This window comes from Sciurus vulgaris, assembly GCF_902686455.1.
Source record: "Sciurus vulgaris genome assembly, chromosome: 1".
Classification (NCBI taxonomy): domain Eukaryota; kingdom Metazoa; phylum Chordata; class Mammalia; order Rodentia; family Sciuridae; genus Sciurus; species Sciurus vulgaris.
This window is the reverse complement of record NC_136461.1, coordinates 118,927,406-118,940,504: the sequence shown is the minus strand read 5'-3', so window position 1 is coordinate 118,940,504 and position 13,099 is coordinate 118,927,406. Positions and strand designations below refer to the sequence as shown.

At 41.6% G+C, this 13,099-nt stretch overlaps 3 protein-coding genes across 3 annotated transcripts in view; 1 reads left to right on the top strand and 2 right to left on the bottom strand.

Moving 5' to 3' along the window:
- Window positions 1-13,099, bottom strand: part of LOC306638900 (antigen-presenting glycoprotein CD1d-like) — a 78,861-nt gene that overhangs the window by 40,559 nt on the left and 25,203 nt on the right. The window lies entirely within an intron of this gene.
- LOC306638920 (antigen-presenting glycoprotein CD1d-like) lies at window positions 147-8,500 on the bottom strand. Its single transcript, XM_079102374.1, has 7 exons — window positions 8,398-8,500; window positions 7,853-8,119; window positions 7,264-7,542; window positions 6,298-6,576; window positions 5,433-5,535; window positions 3,598-5,333; window positions 147-209 (listed from the first exon to the last, which is right to left on the bottom strand). Exons 1-6 carry the CDS (start codon window positions 8,492-8,494, stop codon window positions 5,312-5,314), a joined length of 1,047 nt encoding a protein of 348 aa, XP_078958500.1. The 5' UTR covers window positions 8,495-8,500; the 3' UTR covers window positions 147-209; window positions 3,598-5,311.
- Window positions 8,920-11,823, top strand: LOC306654321 (BRISC complex subunit Abraxas 2-like; the record flags this gene model as incomplete). The annotated part of the gene is made up of 2 exons (XM_079127736.1): window positions 8,920-8,923; window positions 9,227-11,823. The coding sequence occupies 2 exons, from the start codon at window positions 8,920-8,922 to the stop codon at window positions 10,123-10,125; spliced, it is 903 nt and encodes a 300-aa protein (XP_078983862.1). The 3' UTR covers window positions 10,126-11,823.

Sequence of the window (13,099 nt, the reverse complement as noted above, 5' to 3'; positions counted from 1 at the left end):
CACTTTAAAAGTCTTCAGGTGACGATTAATCCAGAAGATGAAGCACTGTCCTCTCAGAGCCCCTGGACAGGTGTTCACCCCTCGGTTAGCATTATCGTCAATATGCCATGCCTTTTATACTCCTCTTTCAACAGAAAGACCCAGTCCCCTTCACCCATTCAGTCTTCATCTTGTTAGCATTAGGTAACATGAAAAATTCTATACAGATTCTCTCATGTAACTGTATGAACAAGTTAGTGAAGAAAGAGAAAACAGCATGGGTATTTTGTGTAACGAATGCATGGAACAGGGAATTTAAAAATGTTGAAAGGCAGAGAGGGGATGGGCCTAGGTGAAGAACTGCAGACATGACTCTCAGGATGTTTTAATTTGAATCTGGGATATAATTTAATCAAGTATGGTAAGTCAACAGCCACCGGCAACCAAGAGTGAATCCTTACAGTTTCCTTAAGAAGGGGTCATGCAGGGCCACATACGGTGGTACAAAGGTCATTTAGGAGACAGAAGGAATAAGGGGAAACCATGGGTGACAGCTTTTATTGGGGAAAGCAAGTCTAGGTAAACAGTTAAGGATTGGCTATTCTGAATGGTTTCAGCAGGATTTGATCTATAGGAGTGGCCTCTCTTTATTTAGTACCTGACTCTATGGTGATCCAAAGCAGAAGAAATATTGGCTTGATATATGAGTGTTAAATAAGAATTTAGGATATATGCTTTGGATTAGTTGTTTTGAATAGGAAAGTTGTATTCAAAAGGTAGTCATTTGCTATATTTAGGAGTTAACCAGCCCTGGAAAGGACAGTCTTCTGCCTCCCAAAGGTCACATGAGCAGACTTCCTCTATCAAGGAAGACTTGAAAACAAAACCCAGATTTACACTCTGGCCTGACACAATTTTTTAAAAAAGCAGACAATCTATAAGAAAAACAATTTTTAGGCACTGGATATCAAGCAGTATGTGTCAGTAATCTCTAAGAGAGGAGGGACAAAAAAGGTGAATCCATTACTACAGCTTCCTGCTTGAAGAAGAACCAGCTTCAGTCCAGAGTGGAAGATGATGTGAAGATTGGAAATCCCTTGGTAAGACACAGGTTGGAAGTTAACAGAGGTCAAAGAGGTTATATTTCACAAGAGACAGCCCACCTAGTGTTAAAAAAAAATTAATTCTAGGTTAAAGTCTGCTCTAATCCTGTCTCCTTAATCCATTTGTGCTGCCATAACAAAATACTACAGAATGGGTAGGATAGCTTATAAAGAACAGAAATTTATCTCATCACTGTTTCTGGAAGCTGGGAAGTTTAAGATCAAGGCACTAGCAGATTCAGTTGTCTGGTGAAGGTCACATCCTCTGGAGAAGAACTCTGTGTCTTCACATAGCATAAGAGCAGAAAAGTGAGATAACCAAATGTTGGATGCAGCCTCTTATATAAGGGCCTGAATCTCATTCCTAAGAGAGAAGTTCACATGGCCTAATTATCTCTTAAAGGCCCACTTCTTACCATCATATTTGCAACACCTGAATTTTTGACAGGGCATGTTCACAAACAATGCTTAAAAGCAAGCTTCTAATGATCCATTATTAAATTGTAACCCAAAATACATAAATATTCACTATCTAATAAGGTAAATCAACAATGTCTGGCACACAATCAAAAAGAGCCAGATGTGCAAAGAAGTAAAAACTATATAAATCCCTAGTATCTAAAGTATATGATGAACTCTTACAAATCAACAACAAAAGGCAGTGTTTCAAGAGAAATTTGTTGTGCTAACATGCCTACATTAGAAATAACAATCTCAGATCAATAACTTCAGCTTGTATCTTTAAAAGCTAAGAAAACAGTAAGTTAAATTCAAAGTAAATAGAAAAATAATATCAATACAAAGACCAAAGGAAAAATTAATAAAATTGATCAACATCTAGCCTAAGTGATCTGTGAAAACAAAAAGAATCCCATCATTTATCAGTGTCTAAATTGAGGAAAGTGACATAACTACAGATCCCACAGATATTAGAGGACTAATAAAGGTATATTTGATGAATTTATCACAAAAAAATCATCACTTTTGATAGAATAATTAAGTCTCTTGAAAAAAACAGGCCACCAAAATTTATGTACATTATAGAAACTGAATTTGTAGTTAACAACCTATCTAAAAATTTCTCAAGACATTGTTTAAACCAAATTTACATTGCAAACACTTGCTGCAAATGAACCTCGGAAATCTTTCCAGATTCAGCAAGCCAGTATGCATTTGGGGGTAAAATGTTGTTTTTGGTTTTCCTAGATCAAAATAATTTGAAAAACAAAAGACAGAAAGAAAATGGCAGCTAAACAAAAAATGATGCTTCTCCTGATATTTCTCCATCTTTAAAAACTCTTGAGTGACTTGCAATTAAGTTTTTTTGGTTGTTATTTTTGTTTGTTTGTTTGTTTTGTTCAGTACTGGGGATCAAACACAGGAACTCTCTACCAAGGGTTGAGTTACATCTTCAACCCTTTTTATGTTAAGATAGGGCATCACTAAGTTGCCCAGGCTAGTGTTGAACTTGAGATTCTCCTGCTTCAGTCTCCCCAGTCTCTGGGATTGCAGATGTGCACCACCATGTCTGGCTGATCAATAGATGTTAGAGCAACGGAGTCAGAACACTGATCAGAGGAGCTAGCAACAAATCAATGTATCCCTGTACACTGAGGTGGGGAACTCCCCTAACGGTCTTCAACAAGTTAGATATCAAGAGTCAGGAAGATGTGCAATGGTAGTAATCTTTTAGCTATTGTTACCGATGGGTTAAGCTCTTACCTGTTATTTGAGGTGATGACTAAGAGTTAAACTTTTATAAAATCATAGGGAGGCATATGGATTTATATGCCATCTGTTGTCTTTGTAATTTCATAATATGTAATATTAATTATCATTAACATTATTTATTGCACTGCATCACACTAAGATGCCATCAATGGCTAAATACACAAATATTATATGTGCCATTAAAAAATCTGCCAAATGCCCCAGGACACATATTTTACCTTTTTTCTTTTTTGGCCTGGGGATCTAAACCAGGGTACTCTTATCACTAGTTGAATTCCCAGCATGCACTGCCTTTTGTTGTTGTTGTTGTTGTTTTGAGACAAGTTCTTGCTAAATTGTATAGGCTGACCTCAAACTTATAATCCTCCAGCTTCAGCCTCCCAAGCTGAGATCAAAGGCATATGCCACCACATCTACTACATTTTTATTTTTAAGTGTTCTTTTAAACATATTCAGATAGATATTAACCACATGTAATTCTTGTTGATAAACAAAAGAAATTAAGAGAAAATTTTAAACTTCGTAATTGTAATTCCTGCAAGTCAAATTTAAAAGATCTAACTCATTCCTTCAGTGACTGCACATTGTTCTATACTTTGCCTGTAAAAGTGACTGTTGTTGCTTCCCCAAATGTAATAGTTACAAAATCTAGTTCTGGGCTAGATACGTTATGACCAACCTCTCTTGCAGGTAGATGTGCTCTTGTGACTATTTCTCACCAAAGAGCAGCACAAGGGTTCTAACACAGAAATAAGCTTGGAGAAGCCTGCATCTCTATCAGCACTCTGTGGAACTAGCCTTTGAGTGCCTACCTCTGAACAGCTATTATGTGAAAGAGAGAGAGACTTTTAAAATATTTTAAGTTCCTGTTATTGGGGCTGTTTCTGCTTTAAAAAACTGCACCTAGTTCAAATTAATTTCTATTTTCAGTATTTTACAACTATAAAATACATGCACACTTACATATGATACATTAAGAGCTGCACCATGCATTGGCCATAGGTCCTCAAATTCTGGTACTTTTATTTTAATAAAATGTTGCAATATGATTCCCAAATTGAGAGGTCAGAGAATTTTTCATGTAAAGATATTTTTCTCCAAAAGGTTGTTTAAAAAATGACATACTGGAGCTGGGGTTGTGGCTCAGTGGCAGAGTGTTTGCCTAGCATGTGTGAGGCACTGGGTTTCATTCTCTGCATCACACATAAATAATAAAATAAGGTCTGTTAACATCTAAAAAAATAAAAATAAAAAATGGCATATTATCCACCTTCATTGCTAACAAACTGATGTCAAAATGAATATCTCATTAATACATTGATTTTATTCCATGATTATTAATGAGAATCATCATCCTTTATTATGTATATTAGCTGGTTTGGATTTTCTCTTCATTAGTTATCCTAATTTAGTATGTCTAGGTACTATTTAGAGTATTACATTTTTATAGATTTGTAAGAAATATCATTAATAATATTAACTGGCAGGATGAGTCATTTGCAATACACATTTTACCCAGTCTACATTTGGTTCATGACATCTGTTGTCATACATTCTGTGTTTTTAACATATGTAAATTTTACCCTCTAGTTTCTGAGTACTTATTGTGGTAAAAAACTATATATACATATTATATTTTTTCCAAAAGTTCCAAAACTAGCATATGTGAAACTATTTATATTTATACTATGATTTCTAAAATTATGTTCTAGCCAGAGAGTCAGCTTGTCCATTCTTTGCAATGATGTTATCTAATACACAGTGTAATTCCCTTGTATACAGATCTATTTCTGATATTCCAAAGTTTTCATAAAAGAGACACAAACTAGGAGCACCTGAGATGTTATTAGTCAGCAATGTTCATTTGGGATGTCACACAGAATATTCTGCAAAATCATGTTAACATTTTTTAAATATTTTTAGTGGTCAATGAACCTTTAATTTACTTATTTCTGTGTGGTGCTGAGAATCGAAGCCAGTGCCTCACACATGCTAGGCAAGCACTCTACCACTGAGCCACAACCACAGCCCCCATGTTAACACTTGAAATCAGACATGTCACATAAAATTCCAGATTTCCAGTTTTCTTGAGAAATGTAGATTACAACCAAGCCAGAGTTTGACTTTATGCTTGACAACAGGCCACTGCAGCTGCCACCTTTGCACAGGATATGTGCTTTCCAGCTCAGGACAGATTCCATCACTCAGTGACCAACACATACACTTCCACCACAGCCCCTACCTCTCCTCATTGCCAGCAGGTAAACACGGGAGTTTACACTCCTGTTTGTACAGAATCACTTGGGCTTATAAACTTGTAGAAGAAGGAAAACCAACTTAAACTGTTAGATAAATGTTAAAAGGTGTGGTAATTTTTTTTTTTTTTTTTTTTTTTTTTTTTTTTTACTTCTCCAAGGTCACTCAGGAACTGAGCAGGAAAGGACTACAGGCCTGGGAACTTGGGGACTTAACCTCCAGAGGGCAGGTGGCCAGGAGACTCACAGGATGTCTTCATAGGAGCTTGGAGAGAATAGAAAGGGAGACACCATTAGAAAAAAGGGAACAGGGATTGGAGGAAAGAAAGAATGAGGGAAGGAGCAGATGGAAGAAGAGACTTACCGGCGTTTCCTAATCCAGATTAAGGCTAGAATGAACATAAAGAGGGACACCAGGCATGTCAGTACTGCCAGGATGATCAGGCCCACAGAGGTGTGGCTCCCATCTGCATGGGGGAACACAGGATGTGTGTCAGCACAGGACCCCTCCCTGTATCAAGTTCCCTGGTCTCGCACATGTAAGAGGCCAGCTGCTGCTTATTTACCACCAACAACACCACCAATTTAAAGCACCAACTTCTATTACTCAGAAGTTTAGACTCCCCACCTTCTTTCAAGGTCTGGCCATCCCTAATTCAGTTCACTTTAGCATACAAAAATGTAGCATCCACCTGAAGCTTTGTAGCCAGGCAGCCCTGAGTATATATCCAGCTCTTCTAACTTCTATGAGATTCTGGGCAATGAAATTATCTTAACCCCAATTTCTTCATTTGTAAAAACAAGAGTAACAGTACTTGATTTAAAGAGTGATGATGCTGAGGTAAAACACTGGATGCAGAGTGGCCAGCCCCACCCAGGAAGCACTCAATAAACCATAGCTATCCTTGTTAACCTGTCATTCTAAAGGTTGGTCCCCGCCCTGATGGGGAATGAATCTTCCAGGGATTCTTTATTTACCATCAACTTCCAGAACTCTGAGATTATCAATCCCACTTCTTCTTATATTTAAAACACCTGATCTCACTCCTATTTTAGTTTCCAGTCTCTAGTTTCCTGCTTTCAGTATCTGGAATCTCATCCTTCTCTTCCTCCTACTTGGTGGCCTCATGTGTGCAACTGGATGTGGCAACCCCATCCTTCCCAGTCCCTCCCTCTATTCTTGAGCACCGCCTCCCCACCTTCTCCAGCTGGGCCCCAGCATTTCTCACCCCAGAAGAGGACAAGATCCTGCCCTCCTAGACTGCTGTGCTTCACTCTGCAGGCCAGGCCAGCTGCCTCCCCAGCTGCCACATCCAGGGTTGCCTGGAGATACCACGTCCCATCAGCGTTGGGCAAGAAGTCACCTCTCTGAGTGCCCTGCTGCTCCTGCTCACCCCGCATCCACATCACCCACACTGGCTGTGGGTAGAATCCAGACACATGACACACCAGCAGCAGATGGTCAGGTCCAGGACTGAGGCCCCTGGACAGCCAGGCCTCGGGCTTCACTGTATCCAACAAAAAAATAAGGAAACCTTCAGGTGAGAACCCTGCATCAGGGGTTCCAGGCTGCCTCCCAGGTTCATGCTCCCCATAAGTCACTTCTGGAGATGAAGTCCCAGGGAGCTTTGATCCCTTTGTCTCACCCATCTCCCTCTCCCCTGATCCCAAAGCCCTTAAATGCCTCACCTCCCTATTCTAACACCCTGAGCTCAGCTGGAGCACACAGCATGTTTCAGAAATTGTCTGAAGCAATTCTAACCCACAGGGTTGATTTAATTCAACTCATGGAACCCAACAGGTACTCAGTGACAGGGGGTGATATGAACAAATACCCTCACACCTTATCCATCCCTTCTTTTGTCTTGCTCTGTCTCTGATGCTTAAAGGAAAGCAAACCAACCAGGTGCAGTGGCACCACCTGTAATCCCTGGTGTTCTGAAGGCAGAGGCATGAATGCATGAAGATTGCAAATTCAAAGCCAATCTCAGCAAAAGCGAGGTGTTATGCAACTCAGTGAGACTGTCTCTATGTACAATACAATATAGAGCTGGGGATGTGACTCAGAGGTCAAGGGCCCCTGAGTTCAATATCCAGTAGCGCCAGAAACAGAGAGGGAGAGGAAGGCAAAGCCTGGATGGCAAACCCTAGATGGAGCCTAGGTGAACAGTAGGGGGTGAGGACAGCAGGCTGACCTTGCTTCTCCAGTTCTGACTTCCCTGTCTCCAGGATGCCATTTACTAATTGGGGACAGATGTCACTGAGCAGCCACTGCACTGTTTCCCTTGTCCCTTGATCCTGGTTCAGCACTTTGATGACTGAATCTAGCCTAGGAGGGGCCTGAGGGGCAGGTTCCCAAGCAGTTCCATGGAAACTCAGGATATAGTCTCCTTGATACGCTATGTGGAAAAATTTTTCTGAGACGTTCCCAGGATACACTTCACACCCAGCAGACAGCTGGAGCTCAATGGGATCTGTGGAGAGAAATGCATAGAAATCAAGGAAGGATTAAAAGACTGAAAGGGATGAAGGAAAAGAGATTGCTATGAGAGTTACATTGGGGACCCACAGTGTAAGGAAATAACAGTGGGTGGCCTGAAGCAGGCAGGAAAAAGGGTATTTTGAGCGCTCAGGAACCGGGGCATCTGCAGGCAGAAGTGGAAGTCCACAGAGGTGGAGAAAGCACAGAATCACATACACTGAAATTCCCAGTTTCCCAGTGGGGCTTCCGTGTCCTTTCTCTCACCAGGGGTGCCTGCCCAGAATCCCATTCCCTCAACTTACACTCTAAAGACAGCATTTTGGCGAATTCCTGTACATCCCTGGTGAAGCTGTTTCGATAACCCCGAAATATATACTGCAGTTGGTCACACTGCTGGCTGCTGAAGGTGCCCTGAGCCCAGGGCTTCACAGAGTCGATCTTGTCCGACGCATTGCTCCATCTGTGCGTCTGCAGCTCACCCAACCACGCCAAGCCATCTGTGCGCCACCAGCTGCTATTAGCGAAGGATGAGATCTGGAGGCAGCGGAAGAGGAAACTCCTTCCCAGAACTGGAGGCAATGAACACTGAATGAGCACGGCGAGGGGCCAACAGAGCAGAGAGCACTGAGAAGGAAGGAAGCAACAGCAGCAAATGACTCCAAAAAAGAGGGACTGTGTGTGCGAATCCTGAGGGACTGTGTGCCAGAGCCTCTGGGTCTCTGGTGGATCCGTGCGCTCCAGCCTCTGGCCAGAGACCAGTCCTCACGCCAGCGCCTCCGTCAGTCCTAAACCCGCTCCCTCTCTCCGCCCTCGAGGGCGAGTACCCGGGCGCCCTGGTTCCACTCACCCTCAGAATTTCCCCAAACCTGCGGGAGCAGCCACGACAGCAGGAACAGGACGCGCCCCATGTCGCCGAGTGTGGGAATCCTGTGGGCTCCGCCCATCCCAAGACGCCCTTCCGCGCCCCGTCCCCAGCAGCCTCCACTTGCTCCGCTTGGGCGGGGTTGCCACCCAAGTCCCAGGTCCCGTGCAGGCAGCTGCCCGACTCCTGCTGCCCTGACTTCCTGACTTTGGCTCTTCTGCTGGACTGTGCTCTCGCTCTTAGCTGCTGCAGCTGCAAAGAGCCTTGGGTGGGATGGGAGGAGTCCCGAGGCTGCCGCTCACTTCATTGGGTTTCACAACCAACTTGTCTCACAATCTGTTTCAATGAAGAAGGAATTTGAAACAGCGCGTGCGGAACCTTACAAGTGTTTTCTCAGTGTTCAGAGAGGACATGGGGTGCATCCGTGTTAGACTCCAACAGGGCAGAAAAAAAAAGAAAGAAAGAAAGAATTTAGTTTACTGGTGGGTGTCTGCAGGTGGAAAGCCTATGGGTGATTTTGATTTGTTTTACAATTTAAGTCTTCCAAGAATTCTACAAGTGACTCTACTACATTGACCATAAACTACAACATTAAAACTAATTGTCGAAGAGAGAGCCTACGGAGTGGGAGAATATCTTTGCCACTCATACTTCAGATACAGCACTAATTTCCAGAATATAGAAAGAACTCAAGAGGGGCGGGCGGCCGGAAGGCCCTGCGCCCTCCCGGGGCATGACGCCCTGGGGAGTTGGAGATTTCCATCATGGCGGCTTCCATTTCGGGTTACACCTTCAGCGCTGTGTGTTTCCACAGCGCCAACAGCAACGCGGACCACGAAGGATTTTTGCTGGGAGAGCTTCATCTCCACTGCCAACAATTCCACTCACGCTTTAGAGTATGTTCTCTTTAGACCAAATCGCAGGTATAATCAAAGAATATCACTTGCTATCCCCAATCTAGGCAATACTAGCCAACAAGAGTACAAAGTGTCTTCAGTGCCAAATACTTCTCAGAGTTATGCCAAAGTTATTAAAGAACATGGTACTGACTTTTTTGACAAGGATGGAGTGATGAAAGACATCAGGGCCATTTATCAGGTTTATAATGCACTTCAGGAGAAAGTACAGGCAGTGTGTGCAGATGTAGAAAAGAGTGAGCGAGTTGTTGAATCTTGTCAGGCAGAAGTGAACAAATTAAGAAGACAAATCACTCAGAGGAAGAATGAAAAGGAACAAGAAAGAAGACTGCAGCAGGCAGTGTTTAGCAGACAGATGCCATCTGAGGGTGTGGAGCCTGCGTTCAGTCCTCGGAGGCCCTCTTCCGGGTTTGCAGCCGAAGGCAGAAGTGCACTTGCAGATGTGGAACCCGCTGACCCTCCTCCTCCTTATTCCGACTTTCACCCAAACCATCAAGAGAGTACTCTGAGCCATTCACGCATGGAAAGGAGTGTCTTTATGCCGCGACCTCAAGCCGTGGGCTCTTCTAATTATGCTTCCACCAGTGCCGGACTGAAGTACCCTGGAAGTGTTGCAGACCTTCTTCCTTCCCAAAGAGCAGCTGGAGACAGTGGTGAAGAATCAGACGACAGTGATTATGAAAATTTGATTGACCCTACAGAGCCCTCTAATAGTGAATACTCATATTCGAAGGATTCACGACCCATGACACATCCCGATGAGGATCCCAGGAACACTCAGACCTCCCAGATTTAACTAAACAAAAGAAACTCTCCACTTAGCACTGTTTTTCTTAATTGCTTATTGAGTTTGTTGAGGACTCAATCTGGGCACAGAACGGCTTTACCAGATAGTTGTGGCTCACTAGAGGAGAGTCCTCGTGTGCAGGACTTGTAGGAGCCTCTGCCGTAGGTCCTCACCTTCGATGCAGTGTGCAGGTTTCATGAGAGAATCATTCAGATAATCAAATTGTCCTAATTCTGGTGCGATTCATGGATGTACTGGTAAATTTAGGCAAAGCAAAACTTATCAGTATAGTTTCTGTTCTTTAAATTGGAAATTAGAGACTAAGCACAATTAGTCTATAAATGTTCTAATAAATCAAAAACTTACTTCTTGCACTATCATGCCTTGAAATTTACTTTTTCAGAGGGAAACAAGTTTAGCAGCAGCAGCCTTCAAAGAACTTCTTTCTATCATGAGCCAAATTCATCTTTGCCAGAAAAGAAATTTTGCTAATTCCAAGAAGCCTGATTGGAACAAATTGGATATACCTTCTCTTGTCTGCATGACTTTGTGAGATCGAAAGAGAGGGCTTTGTTTCAACTTTTTTCTACTAGCCTGATATGTATTGTCACTTAAAATGGTTGCCTTTAAAAAAAAAAGGTAGAAATACTAACTACCAGTAAGTAATCATCCAAATAAGTATGTCATAAAATGTTGATCATTTTTTTTTTGGTGAATGACAGTGACTGCTGTGTTGCACTAGCACATTATGGTCTCTGTTCTGGAGTCGTAGAGGAAGGATACACAGCAGTGGATCACAAAAAGGAGTTCTTTACCAGACCTGAGTTTTATGACGAACAGATTCCAGACACAGGATTTAGCTGAGTTCACATGTAAAGGATATAACTCATTTAGATCTTCTGACAAATCCTAGTGTTAGTTTTATTTGCGGAGGAAAGACATTTAATAAACTCTTTGGGAATCTTGGTAAATAAAGATTCATTTTAAATCTGAATAACATACTTTAAGTTGCCACTTGGGGGATAATTGTGGAATGTGTAGAAACTGTTGGGATGCACTTATATTTTTATTTAATTACTGCCTGTTTTCTAGTTTTGCCCAAAATGTGTGAAACCACTAAGACATTCATGAATTACATTGGGCGCCTGGTTTGGAAATGGCAAGACCCACTGTTTATGAGGACTTCAGCCCATGAAGTTAATACTGGGAGCTAAACTGCCTTTGCTTTGGACTAGTTAAAACCTGTAAGAATAAGAAAGTTGTTAGAGAGACTTAAATTCCATTCCAAGAGAGTAGTTTCATTTTATAGGATAGATGTTTACTCGCTGAGCTCCGGTTCTAAAACTAAATTAGACAATATAATACGGACTTTAAAATGAAATGCTGAAACTGCCATTCTTTGGATGTACACTCTGTGGGGTCTACATATTAACTGCTGTCCTGGTTTTGCTGGCCTTATGCCACTGCCATTGGATTGAAATGTTGCAGATCACTTCACTGCAGATGCGTTCCTGTTTTTATCAGCTACCTACTAGCAGCTTCAGCACCAGTATGAATTTCATTTTTATTTTCAAGTGCCATTGCCATCTCCTCTGTTCAGATTTTGACATTCAGGAAAATATTTTTATTTTTTATGCCATACTGAAATCTACATTGTATATCTGACAAAGCAGTTAAATGTGACAATAAAGACTTATTTGATCATGAAAAAAAAAAAAAAAAGAAAGAAAGAACTCAAAAAACTCTACACCAAGAATACAAATAATCCCATCAACAAATGGGCTAGGAAATGAACAGACACTTCACAGAAGAAGATGTACAAGCAATCAACAAACATATGGAAAAATGTTCAACATCTCTAGTAATAAGAGAAATGCAAATCAAAACTACCCTAAGATTTCATCTCACCCCAATTAGAATGGCAATTATCAAGAACATAAGCAACAACAGGTGTTGGCGAGGATGTGGGGAAAAAGGTACACTCATACATTGCTGGTGGGGTTGCAAATTAGTGCAGCCACTCTGGAAAGCAGTATGGAGATTCCTCAGAATTCTTGGAATAGAACCACCATTTGACCCAGCTATCCTACTCCTTGGCCTATACTCAAACAACTTAAAATCAGCTTACTACAGAGATTCAGCCACATCAATGTTCATAGCTGCTCAATTACCATAGCCAGATTGTGGAACCAACCTAGATGCCCTTCAGTTGATGAATGGATAAAGAAACTGTGGCATATATATACAATGGAATATTACTCCACCATGAAGAATGATAAAATTATGGCATTTGCAGGCAAATGGATGAAATTGGAGAATATCATGCTAAGTGAGATAAGCCAATCTCAAAAACTAAAGGACAAATGATCTCGCTGATAAGTGGATGAGGACATAAAATAGGGGGTAGGAGGGGTTAGCGTTAGCGTTAGGGTTAGGGTTAGATTTAGGGTTAGGTTTAGGGTTAGGGATAAGGAGGGTGGTAAGAATGGAGGAAGGAAGGACTGTATAGAGGGAAAAGAGGGGTGAGAGGGGTGGGAGGGGTGGGAGGATGGGGGTGGGGGGGAAGGGAAAAAATAACAGAATGAATCAAACAACATTGCCCTATATAAATTTATGATTACACAAATGGTATGCCTTGACTCTATGTACAAATAAAGAAACAACATGTAAAAAAAAAAAAAAACTAATTGTCTCAGGGGTTCTGAGGTAGGATAGAAGACATAAGGATAAGTAGAAGGAGACATGGGATAAAAATCAAGAGTGACCGAATTTAAGGTTCAGATATAAAGTCCACTGTCACAAGGATTAAAAGTGCAGATTTAAAAGTTTCTTTCACATACTCTGAATAGAAACAGCACTCTTTCATCACAAGTAGTACAATGAAACCCTATTTCAGGGAGTGGGGGGCATGATTAGCATTTTTCATGAAAAATAACTAAGGAGAGAAAATGACCCCTCCTGGGTGACATTTAACACCTCCACT